General features: G+C 33.7%; 1 protein-coding gene across 1 annotated transcript in view; it reads right to left on the bottom strand.

Annotated features, from left to right (window-relative positions):
* Positions 1-21,272, bottom strand: part of PPP3R1 (protein phosphatase 3 regulatory subunit B, alpha) — a 64,527-nt gene that overhangs the window by 12,107 nt on the left and 31,148 nt on the right. Inside the window, exon 2 of the mRNA XM_019718240.2 lies at positions 17,022-17,061. Coding sequence (XP_019573799.1) covers positions 17,022-17,061 — 40 coding nt within the window. The remainder of the gene's footprint in view (positions 1-17,021; positions 17,062-21,272) is intronic.

The following is a 21,272-nucleotide window of genomic DNA, read 5'->3' on the forward strand; positions in this document are numbered from 1 at the left end:
AATGGTGACTAGACGCTGGCATCGGTGCATAGCTTCCCAAGGGGAGTATTTTGAAGGTGACCATAGTGACATTCAGCAATGAGTAGCACTTTTTCTAGAATGAGTTAGCGAACTTAGTTGTCCGACCTCATATGTATTATGGTCCACAATATTAGAGGCTGACATTATAAACTGTTTTGAAAGTTCAAATATATGACAGCCTCATTGTAAGAAAAAGGCAAAGTATATATTTTAAAAACTTAAACATACAGTGTTAAAATGGTAAGAACTATTAATTACCTGCACTATTAAAGTACAGAATGTACAACGACAAGATGCTGCTCTAATATGAATTAGTTCATATGCAATTGATAAAGAAGGAAGAGATGTCAATAGAGCACAGAAATGTCATTGGTTCACAGGGGTTTTCTGGGCAAGTTTACTCCAATTAAAGAGAAAGTCTTAATAAAATATGAAAACCTTAAGAAAAAGTGAAAACAACAAATGCCTCCCATTAGAGAAAATAACATCCAGTTTAGTGGTTTCAAGAACCCTGACACTTTTCAACATTGTTATCTGGTGAAAACTAAGGGCGCAAATGAACAAGCTGCAAAGACAATTTCTCTCGTCTACCACCACTCTCCTCCACATGTCAGCCCCCACCCCAAAAAAAGCAATTAGCAAAGATGACTATACCCTGGCTCATTATTTAATTTTTACAAAATTAGTTTCTGCTGAGGCAGATGCCCTCAAAAACCTGTTCCTCAAAAATAGGAAGCACAAGCCCCAGCTTAAGGCTCGCAAGTAAACAGACAGGGTGCATGATACAAATGACAGAACTAACTTGTGCTAGTATTTTAAATATCAAATTGGTTTTTGTTACTACTCTGTTACAAAGCTGCGTAAGGAGTGGTCTGCTGTACCCATACTTTTCCCAGACATGTCATTTTGCAGCACGTGCGGTTTTTCAGAAATACATGTTGTATTATAGCAGAAATTCCTTTATATTAATGATTCACATAAACAATGCTTTAAATAGCACAACACACATGTATTTATAATAATCCAATCAAAATTTAAAATATACACTTCATGAACACATCAATTTCTTAGAGCATTGTACCCCTCTATTAAAAAGTATTCCTTCTTTACTGCAGATAAAAGCAGACTGTTCAAATCAACCTTATTTTCCAATTCTCCATAATTAAATTAGATATCCTTATTCTTGGAGGGAACAAACTTAATAATAAATTAAGTCCCACAAATGCTTTTCACTTATTTGTCTACATGTTTCCCCCTCCTCAGGGCAGAGTTCATGACTTTCTCTTCAGTGTTCTGTATACTGCATATATCAAGCGCTCAATAAATGTTTTAAATGAGTATTAATTCTAAGTGTTTCAGATTTAAAACATATTGATCAAAATGCCACCAATATTTATAGTAAAACTCTACTTATCTAACCAAACACCAATTGGCAAACCTTTCAGAACAGTTTCTCAAAGTTCATAGATGTTGCTGAAAGCTACCCTCTCTCTCCATGCTTGCCTTAATTTTACATACATACCAAGGATTACTTTCTTCTAGCAATCTTCAGTTTTGCCTTAGTTTACAACAACAGATCACAAAAGGTGATGAGGAAAATGAACAAAATGGATGACTACAGATTACAAGTGGAAAAGGAACAACAATGTCTCTACAAACACTATATGGACAAAAAAGGGTCATTTCGTTTAACAATAGCGCTAGAGTATACTACTAATGGAAAAGAGGGAAGGCAGACATGTAGTACCATAATATTTATGGAAACTGTCAGATTCCATTTACTGAGGCGGGGACATAAATAACAGTTTAGAAAGTTACATCATGAAACTGAAACTGAGGTGCTTGAAGGATTATATTTCAATTACCTAGAAAACCCCATTAATCCAGAAGACAGCATTCCATAGTCTTGAATGAATAAGGAATATTAAGAATATCCTTATGAATAAGGAATATTCCTTATGAATAAGGAATATTAAAAATATCAATATAATAAAGATGAATCATAAATCGTCAAATATACTTTGTTCAATCCATCCTTCTTTACACTATCAATAGTAATCTTTCTAAAAGGCATTATTCCGCCAAATTGCTAGCTCTTGTGTTTAAAAATTTCTAATGGCTTCCTAACGCAAACAGGATAAAAAGTCTAGAGTTCTTGACATCAATATTTAGCCTCCATTTAAGTTTCCATCTTTCTCTTCCCCATTACTTTTACTTTAGCTACAATGCTCTTGGCACTATTCTTCAACAGCATAAATTTCATGCCACCATTCCCTTATAAATCCTCTGCTGGGATGTCCTTCCCTGAACTCTCCATTTACGAAAGCCCTATCAATTTTTCTGATTAAAAAGGGGAGGGGGTGCTATTAACTGTATGTCCTGTGGTTATGAGTATCATTAACTCTCTCTCTGGCAAAAGCCCTTAAAGCAACATTTAAAATCCATTTACTTCCTTTTGCTTTAAACATCTTATGAAATACTATAAACTAGTTGATACCTGTTTTAGATGACTAGTTTAAACCTTCCTCAAAGGCAAAGCTATGTTCCAGTGATCACACTTTAACTTGACAATAACTGGCTTTTTAAAAAGCCCCTTGGAGGAAACAAGCTTCTTCTAATCTTCTATTCATCATCATCATTCTCTCATACCCCATGCAGCCAAAACTTACTTTGAGCTTAAGAAGTCAGTGTAGTTTGAAAAATGGCAGTATCTATTCTCCAACTACCCATTTATTTCTCCTTTCAGTCCCTTCCTTCCTGCTTGGATATATAAGACACAGACTAGATTACTCAGTCTTTATTATCCAGTTGGGGCTAGTTGAGCACTGAAGGAATTCTGTACCTAAATAATTATATTTTAAAATGGCTAGCTTGAAAGGCAATGCCATGAATATATTTTAAAGACAAGATCTAACAAAGCTAGTTTTCAAAAACAAATGGTAAAACTGTTTCTTTTAGATATGTAACAAAGTAACTTATTTGGTTGTTACTGTCACCAGAGAGAAGCAGTTATTCAGCACTTCCACTTGCCTAGAAGTGTTTAAGGATTAAACATATCCTAAAGTACGAAACAGGTCCCAGTTCTTGAAATATCAGCATTTACCAATCTCCTACAAATTAGACACAGATCTCTGAAATAGATAAAACTATTTATCTATTTCACTGAGTAAAAGTTAAATATGAACAAATTCCAACTTTTGGCACCAATTGTCATCAAACATTTTTCCTACTGCTCTGGATCATACGTCCTTAAAACAGATGGACAAAAAAACCCACAAAAAACAAAAAAACAAAACACACCTTCTTGACTCATCTTGTGACTCAGATACTCTTTTTCATATGTTTTGCCAAGTTGAAACTCTTTTTCATATGTTTTGCCAAGTTGTGATTTTTTTCTTTTTGTAAGGATTCCTTTGGGAGGACTTTTTTAATAGTTGAAAATACCTACATATTCAATTTAAATTCTATTATTCAAAGTATTAATCTCATCAAATCACATATGACATATATATTATCTAAAATTTAAGCAAAGGATTAAAAACTTAGATCTTTTAGTTTGAGTTTATGAAATATAAAGTTATTAACAAGGAACTGATGAATTGCTTATAAAGAAAACACCAAATTAAACTGTTGAGAATTTACCCACCCTGGGTATATTCAGGGGTAAGTGTAAAATCTAGATGGTTACTTATTTCAACAAGTAATTTCAAGAATCTAATATCACCACATAAAATAATTAAGACCTTGCTTTTAGAGAGCTCATGTTGCTACAGTAAATTTAGTATATATTTTCAACTGGACATATGTGTGTTAATACTAGAGCAATATAATATTAATAGAGATAGAAGGTTGACTATTCAGTCACCACCCTCTCAGATGAAGAAACATAACCATCTCCCTTTATTATATATATTTTTCTCATTTAGTAAAATGAATACGAGAGATTCCAAAATAGTAGAGAAGAGATCTAGTCTCTGGCTTTTAAAGCACTGTTACTACTACATTTATTAGGTTGGTGCAAAAGTAATTGCAGTTTAAAAGGTTAAAAATAATTGCAAAAACCATGATTACTTTTGCACCAATCTAATACACCAAGCTGCTACTCCATTGTTAGGGTTAAAAGTAAAAACAATTTGAAGTCTAATTTCTTTCAGGTTATAGTGAAGTTTCTCAGAATCAAAAGGAAAATAAATAAGCAGAATGGTAGACAAATAAACTTTCCTTACATTTTAGCCAATTCCCAGTAATTGTGTAGTAGTTAACAGCCACAAGACTATTGCTCCTTCAGGAAATTCTTTTAATAGCCACTTTATAAATAATTTACAACCTATTCGTCTATTAATGATTTAACAACAAAAACAAAATAAAGCAAGTCTTTTCAAACCCTCCAATTTGTGACAGCTCCTAATTTTTTCCTTGTCTTTCATGACCATGAACTTCTGATCCAGTATTTTGTAAAATGTCCCTCAGTTTGAGCTTGCTGATGTTTTCTCATAATTAGAATGAATTTGGGCATTTGGGGGCAAGAATACGAAAGAAATGATGATGTGTCCTTTTCTGCACATCATATCAAGGAATTCCTGATGTCAACATGTCTTTTTATTCGTGATGTTAACTTTGATCACTTGGCCAAGGTACATCTGCCAAATTTCTCCACTATAAATCTACAATCTTTCCCTTTGCATGAAAAAATAACTGGGGGTGGAGCGGATACTTTGAGACTATGCCAATATCCTATTCTCCTAAAACTCTGACCTAATTTTAGCATACACTGGTGGGTCTTGTCTACAAGATTTTATTACTGTAGTATTTGCCTAATAATGACTTTCATTTTCCCTCTTTTCTTTTACATTAATGAAATGCTCCTGTTTTTTTTTTTTTTAAAATAAAACTGTCCTTTCTCCCAATGTATTTCTTTATTCAATTATTCACATCAACATTAGTTCATGGATATTTATTTTATCCTATGGGTTAAAATCCAATTAATATCATTTGTTAGTCAAATTGTTCCATCTTTGGTCTTCAGGTATTACCTCAGGTTGGCTCGTGTGAGACCTTTCAACAATCCCCATTTTGAACACTTCCTTAATTTCTGGCACCATAAAATGTTCCAGTATATGTAGTATTTCTAAATCTACATAATATTTCTGAGTATACATAATATTTCTAAAAAGAAATTCCCTAATCTCTTTTGTACGGCAGGATATTTAGAACTAACTTTAGAATGAAAGCTATTAGGAAACATTACTCTAATAAGGGATCTCAGAATTTGTACTTCAGAGGTATTCTGTAAAGAGCCATCAGACATGATAAAGTTACCCATGGAGAAACATGTACTAACTCTTGTAACGATTACCACAAGCATAAAGCTTTACAGTGTTGTCAAAAGAAGCTACTGGGTAGTATTTCAACATAAAGACTAAAAATCTTTTGTAAAATTTGTCTTACAAAAGTAATGTAATGACAGTATTTTCATGTTACCCCAATAAGAAGTAAAAACCACCAGGGGGCGCAGTAGAGACAGTCACAAATAAAACCATAAACAGCATCAAAAAAAATCCCAAATTTTATAATGACCCTGGGTATAGACTAGCAGTTTAATATTCTGCACAGAATAGTTTGACAACAGAACAGAAGAAAGAAAGCACCCTACCATCATTATTATATCGAAAAAGTACATTATGAAATATGGACACAATCACACACATTTGTGCTGGGTGTTTTTTTTTGTTTTTTTTCACAAATGAAAAATTTTCATTCACTTAAAAGTTCTAGATTTCAGGGGTACATTGTAATTTTCTAATGCAAGAGTCAATGCGTACTTTTGGTGTTTTTAGATTATAATTCTTACATACTTTAAAAATTAAGTAACTGTCAAATACGTAAAAGCTAGACATAAGCACCAACAAAATAATTATCAAGTTGTAATCAAGACACTAAAAAGAAATTTTAATGCAACCGTGAAAAATAACATTCCAAAAATGCATTAAATATACAGTTCTATAGGTTGACAAATGTGTACACCTATATACACATCACTACCAAGATAAAAGCCCATTTTCATCAGCCCAAAATGTCCCCTTGCGTTGTTTGCAGTCAATCACCCACCTCGCTCCCCACTGACCCTATGCAACCACTGTTCTGCTTTAACTAAATTGTGTCTAGAATTTCATATAAATGAGATCATACAGTATGTACTCTTATGTCTACCTTCTTTTTCTCATCAAGTTTTGACCTTAATCCAAGTTGTTTCATGTCAGTAGTTTGTTCCTTTTTATTGTGGAGTCATATTAGTCCACTGTATGGTTACACCATTATTTGTTTATATATCCATTTGTTAATAGACATTCTTGTTTCCTGTTTGGGACAACTGGGAATAAAACTGCTTAGAATACTCATTATTAAGTCTTTTGGTAAACAAATGTTTTCAAGGAATTGCTGGATCATAAGGTAAGGATATCTTAACTTTCAGAAACAAAGTTTTCCAAAATGATGTACCATTTTACGCTCCCATCAGCGATATGAGAATTCCAGGAGCTCCACATCCTCGTCAATATGTGATATTATCAGTCTTTTTAAGTTTATCCATTCTAGTGGGTGGTAGCAGTATATGGTTATAATTTAATTGGTGTTTCTCTGAGGATTAATGATCTTGAGCATCTTTTTCACGTGATTATTGGCAATTCATATATCGTCATTTGTGAAATGACCAAATGTTTTACCCTTTTTAAAACTGCGTTGTCTTAAAAGAGTTCTGAGATGATCTCTGTATATTGATGTAAATCCTTTGTTAGATGTAGATATTTCAAGTATTTTCTCCCAGTCTTTAAATTGCTTTTTCATAGGTGTTTTTTAGAAGAGCAAAAGAATTTCAATTTTGATGAAATTCATTTTTTTCTTCTATGATTGTGTTTTATGTGTACTAAAAATCTTTGCCTATGCTGGTTTGGTTGTGAAGAATTTTCTCTCTTGTTTTCTTCTAGAAGTTCCACATTTTTAACTTTTATGTTTAAATCTATGACACGTTATTTTTTGTACATGGTATAAGTAAGGGTAGAAGTTTTATTCCATATAAAAATATAGCTATTTTGTTGAAAAGACTCCTCTTCCAATGGCATCTTTTAAGCTTTTGTCAAAAATCAGTCAACTATACAAATTAACATGCTGTACATCTTAAATTTATACAATGTTATGTGCCAAATATATTTCAATTAAAAAAACTTAAATCACATATATATTAATATGTATGTATATATGTTTATACCCTCTTTGTTCCATTGATTTGTCTATCTTATGCCAATATCAGTCTTACATTTTATAGAAAATCTTTAAAGCAGGGAGCACTGTCCTCGTATTTTGTTGTTCTTTTTCAAAATTGTTCTGGCTTTTCTAAGACCTGTGTGTTTCCACATGGGATTAACAATTAGTTTGGTAATTTTTACAAAAAAACCTGCTGAGAATATGACTGAGATGGTCTTGAATCTACAGATCTGAGTAGAACTGGTAACACTATCAAGTCTTCCAATCTATGAATGTGGTTAACTCTCTCCATTTTTTTTAGGTATCCTTACATTTCTCTCAGTGATATTTTATATTTCATAGTTCAGTATACAGATCTTACATATACTTGGTTATATTTATACCCGAACAATTCATGTTTTCATTCTATTATAAATGGTACTTTTGTAAATTTCATTTTTTTTAATTGTTCACTACAATGATACAGAAATTCCACTGATTACTACATATTGTCCTTGTATCCTACAATCTTACTAAATTCACTTATTGTTATATTTCTAGTAATTTAGGATTTGCTATATATAAAACCATGTCATCTGAGAATGAAGATTATTTTACTCTTGCCTTTCCAATCAGAATGCTTTTTTTTTTTTTTTCTGGACTTACTGTCCTAACTAGGATTTCTAGTACAATTTTGACAGCAATTGGTCAGAGTGAAAAACTATGCATTTTTCCTCCAATCTTAGGTGGAAAACATTACCTTTTATCGTTAAGTATGATGTTACCTGTAGACTTTTTAGTAGGTGCCCTTTATCAGATTAAGGAAATTCCCTTCTATTCCTAATTTGCTAAGAGTATTAATCACAAATGAGTACTAAATTTTGTCAAACACTTTGCTACATCTATCGAGAAGATTTGGGTTTTTTTCTCTTTTATTCTGTCAATAGAATGAATTACACTAATTGCATTTTTAGTTAAAATCATACTCCTGGGACAAACTCCACACGGTCATGTTTTATTGTCCTTGTTACATACTGCTGGATCTTACTTACAAATATTTAAGGATTTTTGCATATATATTCATGGTGAGTATCGGTCTATAGTTTTCTACAAATGTTGGTATTGCTCAGTATAATGCTAGCTCCTATTTTCTGAAGGAATCTGGATTATGATTGGTATATTTTTTCATTAAATGTTTGCTAGAATTTACTAGTAAAGCCATCTGGCCCTGGAGTTTTCTTTGTGAAAACATTTTAAAATAAGGATTCAATTTCATTAATAGACATCACACTATTAACATTTTCTACTTTTTGTGTCGGTTTTAGATATTTGTTTGTCAAGGAATTTGCCTATTTAACCTAAATGTAGAATTTATTGGTATAAAATTATTCTTGACATTCCCTTTTATCTTTTTAACATCTGCGGGATCTCTAGTGATTTCAGTTTTCATTACTGATATTATTATAGTAATTATGTTTTCTTTCTTCTACCATGTTTCCCCGAAAATAAGACCTAGCCAGACAATCAACTCTAATGCATCTTTTGGAGCAAAAATTAATATAAGACACAGTCTCATATTATATAAGACCCAGCATTATGTTATAGGAAAATAAGACCCGGTGTATTATATATCATATCATATCATATCATATCATATCATATCATATCATATCATATATGTTATATTATATATTATACCTGGTCTTATAGAAAAATAAGACTGGGTCTTATATTAATTTTTGCTCCAAAAGACACATTAGAGCTGACTGTCCAGCTAGGTCTTATTTTTGGGGAAACATGTAGAACGTTCCTTCAAAACATGAATAGTATGTACCACTAACTTACTTTTATTTTATATAAAAGATATAGCCAAAAATGACCCACCATACCAGAACTCACTCAGGCAAATGAATGTTGTCCAAAGATGTCACAAAAGAAGCTTATAACAATCCCTAAAAATACATTCTTAGAATTATTTTCAGAGCTCATTAAACTTAAGAAAATCTGTCACAGAAAAGCCATGTAATATAAAGGGTTGGAAGAAACCTTGGAGATGAAAAACTCAAGATGAGAAACAGACCCAGAGAGTTAAGCTGATCAATGCTGTAAAGCTTAATAGCAAAGATGGGTTACAAGATTTCTTGAAATACTTTTTAATTGCTTTTGCTACATTAGTTCCATCTGAAGAGTTAGCACAGAAGCTTAGGCTAAGAGATAGTAAACATTACTGTTCCTCAGCTTGCATTTTTGGATGAAGTGTGGAGAAAAGGAAACAATATAAATGTTCCAACTCCAGGTAGATAATAATTGAAACATATTTCTAAGATGTTCCCCAACTTGTATATTACTGGTTTCCCTGATGAAGGTGTTTGTAATTGCTGTTGTTTTTCTCCTTTTGGTTTATCTACATTGTGGTTCAAATCAAAATAGGCAGTAAGTTATTGAAAAAGCATGTATTTTAAGATCATAAAAATACATCTTCAATTTTTGTTTTAATAACCCTGGCTTTGAAATCATACTGTTATATTTTTAAAAACCTAAGTGTACATTGTGTAGGTCAATAACACATCTTATTCAGAAGACATGGCTCTCAAAGATTTCCAGTGTTTTGTAAGTCAAATCCAACCCCAACCCATTATACAACATTCTCCAGGTTTTCCTTATCTTTATTTCATGCTGTGCTATGTTTCACTTAAACACATTAGTTGCACTTTTCTTTTGGCTTTGTACCACCCCCGACTTTCAAAAAATAATGTAGTATTTTCACAAAAGTGCAGATTCAAGTCTTCTTTTCCTTGAGCACCAACTATGCAAGACTGACTTAACGGCTGCTCCAGAGCTCAAACTGGTTGCCACAAAAGTCACATGTACACCAGTCTCTGCTTCTTTTTATTTCCTTATTGGCTTCCTTTTTAATATTAAGAAAGTCCAGCACACAATTTACAGAATGGCTTTTGCTTTCTTCTTAAAGACATTGTTCACAAACAATTCTGGCTTCTTACTCTTATTTGAACCAATTATTTTCCTGATAGTTGTTATCCTGGGATTTCCACTGTGTCTTAGAGATTTAGTTCTTGGCTCTCACTTCACCTTCTTTACCTTCTATTTCATTTTTCTAGGTAGGTACATATTCAAGAAGTTATAAAAGGTAAATTTCCCGGTCCCTAAATATCTGTAAATGGCTTTAATTTGATCTCACACCTGAATAATCATTTGGTTGGTATAAATTCTGGATTTAGGAACTCAGAACTTTGAACTGACCCACTGCTTTCCAATATCTATTGCTGCTAAGAAATTCAATGCCTGTAGTCTACTATTCTTTTTAGGCACCTTCCAACCCCTCACCCCCACCAACCTACCCCCATTTAGTAGCTTTCAGGGTTTTCTTTTTACTCTTGGAATTTAAAATTACAAAATAGGTTGAGACTTAATGTACATCTTTTTTCATCTAAACTTGACTGTCAGAATGCTCTTTCAATCATAAGATTTGATTTTTCAGAAGAGGGAAACTTTCACCCACTATTTCACTATTTGTGCCTCTATTTTATCTAATACAGTTTCTGAAATTTCTTTAGTAATAGATCCTATTACTCCCTGTGTTTGTTCCCACATCCTTCTTTCCTTGCATATTTTTCCATATCTTTTGCTCTAACGTTCTGAGGGAGATCCAAGAATTTATACTTTTGCTAAATGGTTATTTAGGCTTTTCACCAGCTAAAGTAACTGATTTCTGCATAACAGCTACGAAATTATTCAAATTTGTGGTAGACTATCAAATTACTATGTCATGGACTTCACTGCTAAAACTACAAACTGCTAAATACTGCCATGATATCAAAACTTGACAGTATGGATTTGACAGCTAGCACTTCACTTTTCTTAAGACTACTTACCTAAAAACCTGATGTATTTAGAAAACAGTAGACAATCCAGGTATTAAAAAAAAAAAGTACTGTAACAGCAAAACAAGGTAACAACTCCATGCACTATACTTCAGAAAACCTTTCATCCCTCTCCTTATTACTCAGCTCTAAAGCTTTACTGAAAGAACACAGAATGTAAGTAATTCTCCATGGACTAGGTAAAATAAATTAGAATTCAAGATCACTAAATTACTAAGTAAATGATAAATCATGGCTGGGGATTGTTTAAGAAGTATGAACGATGTTATACATTTATGAGGATTTTAATCTAAAGTAAAAAAATGCACAAGTCCATTTCAAAGTTAACCATAAAATTACTTTATAATAAATGACACTTTAGGAATAAAATGTTTTAAAAACATTTTTGCCTGTTCACATTTAAACTGAGTTTTTATTGATATTAAAAAAGGCTTCCTCCAAAGACTTTTGAGATGATGAACCAGAAATTACTCCTCAGAACACACATTATTTAAAAACTGGAGTTCATCTAGTCCATTTAAGAAAGGCAATATAAAGGAATGCAGATATGAAGGAGGAAATCAAATTAACTTTAGATTAACTTTTTCAAAAGTTTTGTTTTCAAAACAAAGAAAAACCCTAGTCTAACAATATGAACACGTAAACCTCCCTGAGATAACCTAATTGAGAGCAGAAATTAATAGCACAAAGTCAATAGCTCTATACTTTCAAGTCACCTGTAAATATTCAAACCAGAAAAAGATTGCTTAAATATGAGAATGTTTACTTAAAATTAGAGCAGTGTCCTAATGGTTAAAGATGTCTTCAAAGTTTCTACAGATACTTCATTATGCAAAAGGAAACATTTCTTCAGAGTCTGCCAAACTCTTCTTGGGTCACTTTCTAATGGAAGAGATTTGAGGAATCTTTTTAGATAAAAGACTATTAGTCTTTCATCTACATTCAGTCTACAAAATTGGCTCTATACCTACCAATTGTGTCAAAACCATTCAGAATTATACTGGTTTTATGAACAGTAAAAATAGTTGAATCTGATTTTCCACTCATACTTTGAACTGTGCCCCAATCTAGTCCTCTGCTCAAACTATCTAAAGTAGTATCTCACACAGTCACTTTTCCAAGTTATCGTGCCAAGTTACAACTAACGTCCCAATTTGAGCAAATCTCCCACACAGAGAATACATTTGCACTATAGTCTGGACAGGTTAGCCAGACAGAAACAAAGTCACAATGGCCTAGAATAATTTAACTCGATAAAAAGTGAACACTAAATTGAGACAAAAAAAAAAAAAAAAAAAAATTCAAGAATACCTTTTGTCTTAGACAAGTTCAGTTCTGCCTAGTTATTCTTGTAGACAAATATAACATTAATCTTGTAAGGTTTATTATAAGAGGACTGTGATTAAAAGTAAGACTCAGGAACATGACTTCCTGAGATCAAATCATGGCTTTGTTACTTTACCTACTGCTGTCTGACCTTAGGCTAGTTACTGAAAAGCTCTCTGCCTCTGTTTTTTCATGTATACACAATGGGTAAAGTAATACCTTTCGCATGAGGCTACCATGAAGATTAAAAATATTAAAAATGTATGTGAAATGCTTAGAATACTGCCTGCCCATGTGTTGTTATTATGAAAACAAGTGTGGTGATTGGTAACTACTGGGTTTTCCTAACGGTACAGCCTTTAAAATTATCCAACTAGTTGTCTATCCAACACAGCTAGTCCAGCTGTGAGCTCTTACTAGCTTATTCAATCAAGAGATACTTAACTCAGCGTTTGCTTTATGCCAGGCATTGCACTTATACTTTCACTGTCAGTCAATACGTCAATTTTTTTATTGGTGAAAATTAGATTCACCACACTTTTTATTATTAAAAGCTTGCTGTGTCGCATGGCATACTTAAGTATAATTAAACAATTATTTCTCCTTCATAGTACTCTTAGTTACTTCCCTCTCCATTTTTACATTCATTAAGAAGAAAATTTATTAGGTTGGTGTAAAAGCAGTCGCGGGCTAAAAGGTTAAAAAAAACTGCGAACACCTTAATTACTTTTGCACCAACCTAATAAAAGATTTCAAACACAAAGGCTGAGACTAGTATAATGAATCCCATATACTTTTCAACTTTGACCACTAATACACGTGAAGCCTTATTTCATTTACACATCCACTTCGAATACTTTAGAGCAAATACCAAATGTATCATTTCCTTGTAACTGTTCAGTATTTATCTAACTCTAAAAGATACTCTTTTTAAAAAATCACGATATTACATATACCTAAAATTAATTATTAATAAATTCCTTTATGTTAAATAATCAGAGCTCAAATTTCCCCAAATGTCACAAATGATTTTACAGGTTTTTTGAATCCATCAGATTCGGCAATTCGGTAACGTCAATAAAACGAAGGTGACCTTAATAATAATTTTTCAGTAGAGTGGTAGGGGATAAAAGCCAGATTGCAGAAGGCCAAGAAATTAGCAGAAATTCGGAAATGGAGATAATTGTAGATGCTCTTCTCTTGAGAAGCTCAAACATGAGAAAGAATAGAGAAAAAAATGGGATGTACATGAAGGATCAGGATCAAAGAGAAGTTAATTACGTTAGTAAACTGAAGAGTGATGGAGAAACTGAAGACATAGAACACAGGAAAAAGACGAAAAACAGAAAAACTAACAAAATACAGTCTTGGAGATGAGGGGATGAGATTAAAGCACAGTGAAGAGGCTGACCCAGAATACGGGAGGTATAACCCAAACTCTGACACTGAAGGGAAGGAGTCAGTTAAGCAGGAGAATGGGATTGGAAAAGCTTCTGGTGTGTGACAGGGAGGGGTGGAAGACAGGGGTGATGGCGGTGGGGAGAAGGTAGTAATGAGGTTAACCCTTAAAATGTTCTCCATTTTCTTCAGAATTATGAGAAGCTAGACTATAAGCACGTGGTGGGTGCTTCTTTGTGTCACAGGGCTGAAGACAGTACCTTACAGCATGATTTAGACTCTTACTATCTTTTTAAAAAGTAGCACAATTTAAATACCAAAAGAACAAAACAGACAGTAACTACCTGAAGAGCTACCATTAAAAACTGGGACAAGTATATAAGGTCTCACTGAGAACGCAGAATTGAGCTGGGTCTTGAAGGGAAGAGAAGGCATGACAGGATGTATAACCAGAGCAGGGAAGTATAAATAGTGAAGTGCCTCAAGGATTGATTTTAACTTTCTTATATATGATGGTAGCTGTTTATAGATAACACTAAACTCTTCCAATAATGAAGAGGTTGGTAAATGAGAAAAAACAAAATCACTACAATGTGTGGGTGGGGAAAAAGTGGTGGTTTTAATGTGGACAAGTTCATTTGGGGGAAAATTAATCCAAACAATGTATCAAATATGGAAAAGTACATTGTATTCTAGTGAACCAAGCAGGGAACAGAGAAAGAACTAGATACTGGATAACAGAAGAATTCAGATAGATTCACAACTGGCTGAACAATCACTGACAAGTACGAACCTTTACTGACAAGGCTCAACAATCTCATCGCAGTACAGGTGAAGCACTCCTGAGGACAAAACGGAAGGGACAGCTAGCTGGAACAGCGTAGGGCATCTATTTCAAACACTTACTGCACATTTTAAAACCTGGCTTTTGCCAAACAGATGTGCAGAAGGGAACAGTCATCTTGCCTTTTGCCCTGGTATGTTTTCTATGCAACCAGGTAAATGACCCTCAGTCCCGGATTTAAAGGGAGAGCAGAAGATAAGAACTTGGGAAGATCTGTCCCCTTAGGACTTCTGTTTCTTGACCAAGAAACAAAAACTAACTACCTAGTACCTCTTCCTATCAGAGTCGTACTCCCAACAGACAATCTCAACTCTATTTACAGCCTGAAGCCTACCTAATTAGACTTCCAAACCTCCTTCTGACCCACTAGCAACTGGAAGAATAATCATGTCACATCCTCCAACTGAACAGTAAGTGGCAAGGCAGGATTTTAAACAAAAGAACCCTTTCAATTCTAAAATAACACCATAAAACTGACACATTAACTTTGCCAGAGACAAGAATTATAGATGTATCTAGATAATACCTAGAACATTAGTCTATAACTACTGTATCTTGACCATATTTCAGAAATAGGTTAGGGTTAAAGAAGTGAACGTTCTCAAATCCAGAGGACCACTATCGTTATGGGTTCAGCGAGCTTGTTCTGTAAAAAGCCAGATTGGTTTATATTTTAGGCTCAGTCTCTATTGCAACTACTCAACTCTGCCATTGTAACACAAAAACAGCCATATGTAATCAAATGGGCATGACTGTGTTCCAACAAAACTTTATTAACAAAAACTGCCAACAGGCAGTAGTTTACCAACCCCTGGTCTATAGATCATAAGGTTTTGGTTTTGGTCAATTCTAACAATATGTTGGATGCAACATTTTATCTTCATGTTTAGCACAGAAACGCCTACATATGATGAGAAATTCATAAAGGAAAGCCTGGGAAGAAATAGTAAAATAACATGTAAATAGTGGTTAGGATGGCAGAATTATGGGTAATTGGTCACAGAGTATCACCACTTAAAAAAATTTTTTTTTAATTGTAAAAGTTACAAAATGGAAGGAAAAGTCGATTAATAAATAAGTAATTTCAGCTTATGGTAACTGCTGTAAGGAAGCTGTAAGGAAAATAAACAGGGCACTACCCATGATAGAGTTTCTGAGGAGAGCAGGGAGAGAGAAAACATCTCCAAAGAGGTGACATTTATGCTGGCAGCTGAAAGACAATGAAGTCAGAGCTGATACAAGAGCTATGTACCCAGAGCACATAAGCAAGCAAAGATGCTGAAGAGAATCAAAAGAAATTGACAAGTGTTTGGGGAAAAGAAAGGAAACTAATGAAACATAATGAGCAACTAGGAAAGTGGTTGTAATACCACAAAAAGGAAGTGGCACCTTATTGCAAGGTAAGACATCTCAGAACAAGGCAGTTCCAGCTTCACCAAAGAGGAATGGAAAGGGCAAGGAAATTCAGAATGGTTTAGGAGTTCTGGGACCCCATGATGGTATCTACATTTACCAAATGACCCCATTCCAATTCTCAGGATTTCCCTCTTTCCCAATCATTGCCCTTCCACACAACAGATTTTATGATTTTTATTAAGCTCCCTGGTCCTCTGACTGATCCTTGAGTCAAGAATTTCTAACACTGTCATTTTCTGTTTTTGCATTCTCTAGTACAGTCAGAAAAATCCAGCCCACTCATACTTCTTATATTCCTCATTCTCCTCAGAAAGATCTTTTGCAATAGGTATTTGGTCTACCAAAGTTTTGCCTTCAGTAAGTACTTCATTTTATGTAACTACAAGAGAATAAGTTAACTACTGGATTAAATCACTGAGATTTGAGGTTTGATTTGTAAGTACAGCATACTGCAGATACTACTGTGTTTCCCCGAAAATAGGACCTAGCCAGACCATCAGCTCTAATGCGTCTTTTGGAGCAAAAATTAATGTAAGACCTGGTATTATATTGTATTATATTATATTATATTACATTATACCCGGTCTTATACTAAAATAAGACCAAGTCTTATATTAATTTTTGCTCCGAAAGATGCATTAGAGCTGATGGTCTGGCTAGGTCTTATTTTTTGGGAAACACAGTAATAATGAAGAGGTCTATAAAAAAAAATATTTCTTTCTCCCGATAACTTAACACTATAAGTTAAATTCACTATCCATTTTAAATAGTTAAGGGCTAACTTTGCTATATATATAGAAGTGTATGATATACACACACACACATATAGATATGAAAATAAAAGAAATTCTTGATAACAAGAATATTCGACTTACAGTGTGAGCACATTTCCAAAGGATAACTTGCCTCATTTCCCTGCAGAAAAAAAAAAAAAAAAGTTGTTAGTCACAAAATTGGCAGAAATTTCTTTAAAAGGTTAAACTTAAATAAATATTTCAGTCACAAAACAAAGGGAAATAAGCCATAAACGAATGTATCTAGATATCTAAATTATATTTTTGGTAAGAAAAAAATATACAATATGATAGAAAGAGTTCTTGAATCAAACGGGCCTGAGTTGTGACTCTGCCACTTAAGACGTATGCAAACATTTGATTAAAATTTATTTTAAGTATTTTTAATAGCCTAAACATGTTGTACACCAAATCTTAACACATTGAAAACTGTCAATGTTCTAACATGTCTTGTTGGGTGAACTCATTTTTGGGGTAGAGCTCAGAATAAAGCTTCTATTGCCACTACTATTTAATTGAAGAATTTCCTGAGGCTGCAAAGCTGTTAGGAAAAGGCAAAACCCTGTTACCATTTATACCTGCACTGGCACATAATTTTCCATATGCTGTGAAATTAAAATAAAAATATGAATAGGGAGGTAGGTCCAATGTCAGACAACCAACTCAAATTTTTCTTTTCATGGGAAGTTCTTATCTCATGGATGGTCTCTTAATATAATAAATCTAAATTCCTAATTTATAAAAAATATGAAACAAACTACCTGGTTTTTATACTAGGATTCCATGTGAAATTTATTTAAGGAATAAAAATGCTCTAGAAAAACTACAAACCAGGACCGATGTTTACCAAATCTCAGTAACTCAGCCCAGGGAGGTCAAGTCCCTGGCAGGAGACCACATCATTGGATTAGTAATGGAACCAGGAGCAGTTCTCAATCTAGAGTCAAAATTCCAAGTATAACACTCCTATGAGGTAAAAACCATGAGGATCTTTTAAAAAGTCCACAGAATTTAATGTACACTGAGGTTTTAAAGTTCAGCGATAAAACTGAGTAACATGTATCCTATACTCCATGTACCTAATCTTGACAATAAATATAGAAAAGGAGTAATTTTAAATATCTGAATATACTTATGTACTCTAAGAAGTTACTGAATACAGCCTGAAAAATGAAAAACCCTTTTAGTCTGTCTGGGTAGCTTTTAAACTCCTAAAGGTATCTCTTATTCTATGTAAACTTAAGGTCTAAGAAAAGTTTATCAGTAAATTAGCATCTGCAGTTCTTACCATGTTGCCAATAATTAGGCTTTTCCTTGAAAATTATAGCAGATAACTGCAATTTTCCAGAACTGATTAATTTAATTCTAGGCCACTTTAAATATCAAATATAAATTAAAGATAGAAGAAATAGCAAACATTAATAAAACTTGACATTAATGAGAGGAGATGGAGTTCTGTTTATTTTGCACCTTACTTAATTGATCTTAAGATTCTTACCATGATTCCGATCTTTTACTGCCTCACATATTCTTTCACGCCTAGATTTTTATAATACACTCTACCTTAATTTTAAGATCGAGTGGAAAAATCTTATTCCACTCTACCTTAAAATTAAGTATGTTCTCTTGCATGGCTCTAAAAAGAGCATAATGACACTTTCGATCACCATTGTGAGTTTTACTGATTAATGCTATAATTGTTTTATAAGTGAGGGCAGAAGGGTTATGGTAATTTCAGGGAGGACTTTGAAACCAGGTCCTTGTTCCTCCAGCCCACTGACCTTTACCGTGTTATCAATTCTTTATAAACGCTACCATCCGACCTCTCCTGCTATCTCTCTGCTAGCCAGCTGCAAGGCACTAAGACCCACAGCCCAGCCTGGCCAGGGCTCCACAGGACTTTCCCACTACACTGGACGCCTCATTTCTCTCCTAAGCTCAGAATCCATATATCCAAATGGTGATTTTAACATCAATCTCTCTAATTCTATATTCAGCAAAAACATCTGTCAGATATTAAGGCAAAATGCTTTTTCCAGATAACCAAAAACTGAAAGAATTTTAAGCTCCATGTCAAAAGAAAATTAACTCTTCAGGCAGAAGAAAACTGATACTAGAAGAAAATTTGCACCTAGACCAAGGAACGAAGACTACCTAAAAAGGTAAATATAAAAGACATTTTTCTCATTTTTAAAGGTCTTTAAAAATATAACTATTGGACAGAAACATAGTAACAACGTATTGTGTGGTTATAATGTGAAGGAGTACAATGTATAAAAAAAACAAAAATATGAGACGGAAAAATGGATGTATATTGTTAAAATCTTACACTATGAAAGAAGCATTACAACATTATTTAAAAGTAGAACCTGAGGGGCTGGAGGGTGAATCGATTACCAATGGCCAATGATTTAATCAAGCGTGCCTATGCAATAAAGCCTCCACAAAAATCCAAAAGGACAGGGTTCTTTCTGAGAGCTTCTGGGTTGGTGAACATGTGGAAATACAGGGCAAGTGGACGGATCTCCTAGAGAGGGCATGGAAGCTCCTCGCCCCTTGCCTGTGCCTTGTCCTATGTGTCTTTTCGATCTGGCTGTTCCTGAGTTATAACATTTATAATAAACTGGTGACCTAGTAAGCAAAATGTTTCTCTGAGTTGTTTGTTGCTCCAGTAAATTAACCAAACTCAAAGAGGCTATCTTTGAACGTCCAATCTGTAGCCAGTTGAACATCGAGCACTGTAGATGACAACCTGGACTTGCAATTGGTACCTAAAGGGGAGAGAACTAGCCTAGGACTGAGCCCTGAAGCTGTGGGATCCAGTGCTATGTCTAGGTAGACAGGGTCAGAATTAATTTGAATTATAGGACACCCAGCTGGTGTCCCAGAATTGTGTGGATGTGTGGGGAACTCACACACACACACACACACACAGTAATTGGGTCCCAGAAGCCTTACACACACACACAGTGCCAAAAAAGGTATACACATTTTAAGAAAGGAATAAACTGCATTGAAATTATATGAATGGTAACCACTTTGAGCACCTCTTGTAATTGCAGAAGTCAAACGTGACTTGTATTTATATTTTGTTAAGGGTATATATTGAATATTACAATTTTAATACAGTTTTTCCTTTCTGAAAATGTGTATACATTTTTTTGGGCACTGTGTGTGTGTGTGTGTGTGTGTGTGTGTGTGTGTGTACCAGGGGTGCCAAAAAATGTGTACAAGTGGACACTTTGGTCAGCATTGCTCAAGCAGTAGCTCACCATAGTCAGAAGTGTCTGGACGCTGATGGTAACCACTTTGAGCACCTGTTGTAACAGCAGAAGTCAAATGTGATTTATATCCATCTTTTGTTATCAGTATATATTGAGTACTACAATTTTAATAGTTTTTTCCTTTCTTAAAATGTGTATACATTTTTTTGGCACCCTCTGTATATATAAATTATATGCTTAATAACAGGGCTTCAAAATAAACAAAAGCAAACACTTAGGGAACTGAAAGGAAAACAGACACTTGTGTTAGGAGATTTTAACATTTCTCTCACAGTAACTGACGGAAAACAAGCAGATCAAAAAAATCAGTAAAGATCTGAACACACTATCAACCAACATGTCCTAAAAGAGCAGAATATTCTTTTCCAGTGCACATGTAACACTGACAAAGACAGACATTACTCTGAGACTCAAAAAGTCTCAATAAACTTAAAAGGTTTGAAATCATCAGAATATATTCTCTCATTACAATGGAATTAAACTAGAAAGATTATTTGGAAATATCCAAGTATCTGGACACCAACACAATTCTAACAACCCATAAGTCAAAGGAAATGACGAGAAATCAGAAAATATTTTGAATAAAGTGAAACAGAACTTATCAGAATTTATGGGATACAAGTAAAGCAGTGTTTTGAAGAAAATGCTATTTTACAAAGAAAGGCCAAATCACAATCTGTTCCCACCTTAAAAAGCTAGAAAAGAACAAATTAAACCCAAAGCAAGGGGAGAAATAGGGGGGCGAAAAAGAAATTAATGAAATAGAAAGCAGACAAACAGAAATATAAATCAATAAAACCAAAAACTTAAAAAGAAAAATAAAAGGACATTCTAAACAATGTACAAAAATAAATTTTATAACTTAGATGAAATGGACAAGTTTCTTGATAGATTCAACCAAAACAGACTCAAGAAAAAAGAGAAAATACCTCTATAGCTGTTAAACTGAATTTGAGTTAAAACCCCTCTCACAAAGACCTGGATGGCCTCACTGGTCAATTCTGTCATATATTAAAGTGCAAAAACATATCAACCCTACATAAATCCT

The sequence above is a fragment of the Rhinolophus sinicus genome, linkage group LG05 (assembly GCF_036562045.2).
Source record: "Rhinolophus sinicus isolate RSC01 linkage group LG05, ASM3656204v1, whole genome shotgun sequence".
Taxonomy (NCBI): domain Eukaryota; kingdom Metazoa; phylum Chordata; class Mammalia; order Chiroptera; family Rhinolophidae; genus Rhinolophus; species Rhinolophus sinicus.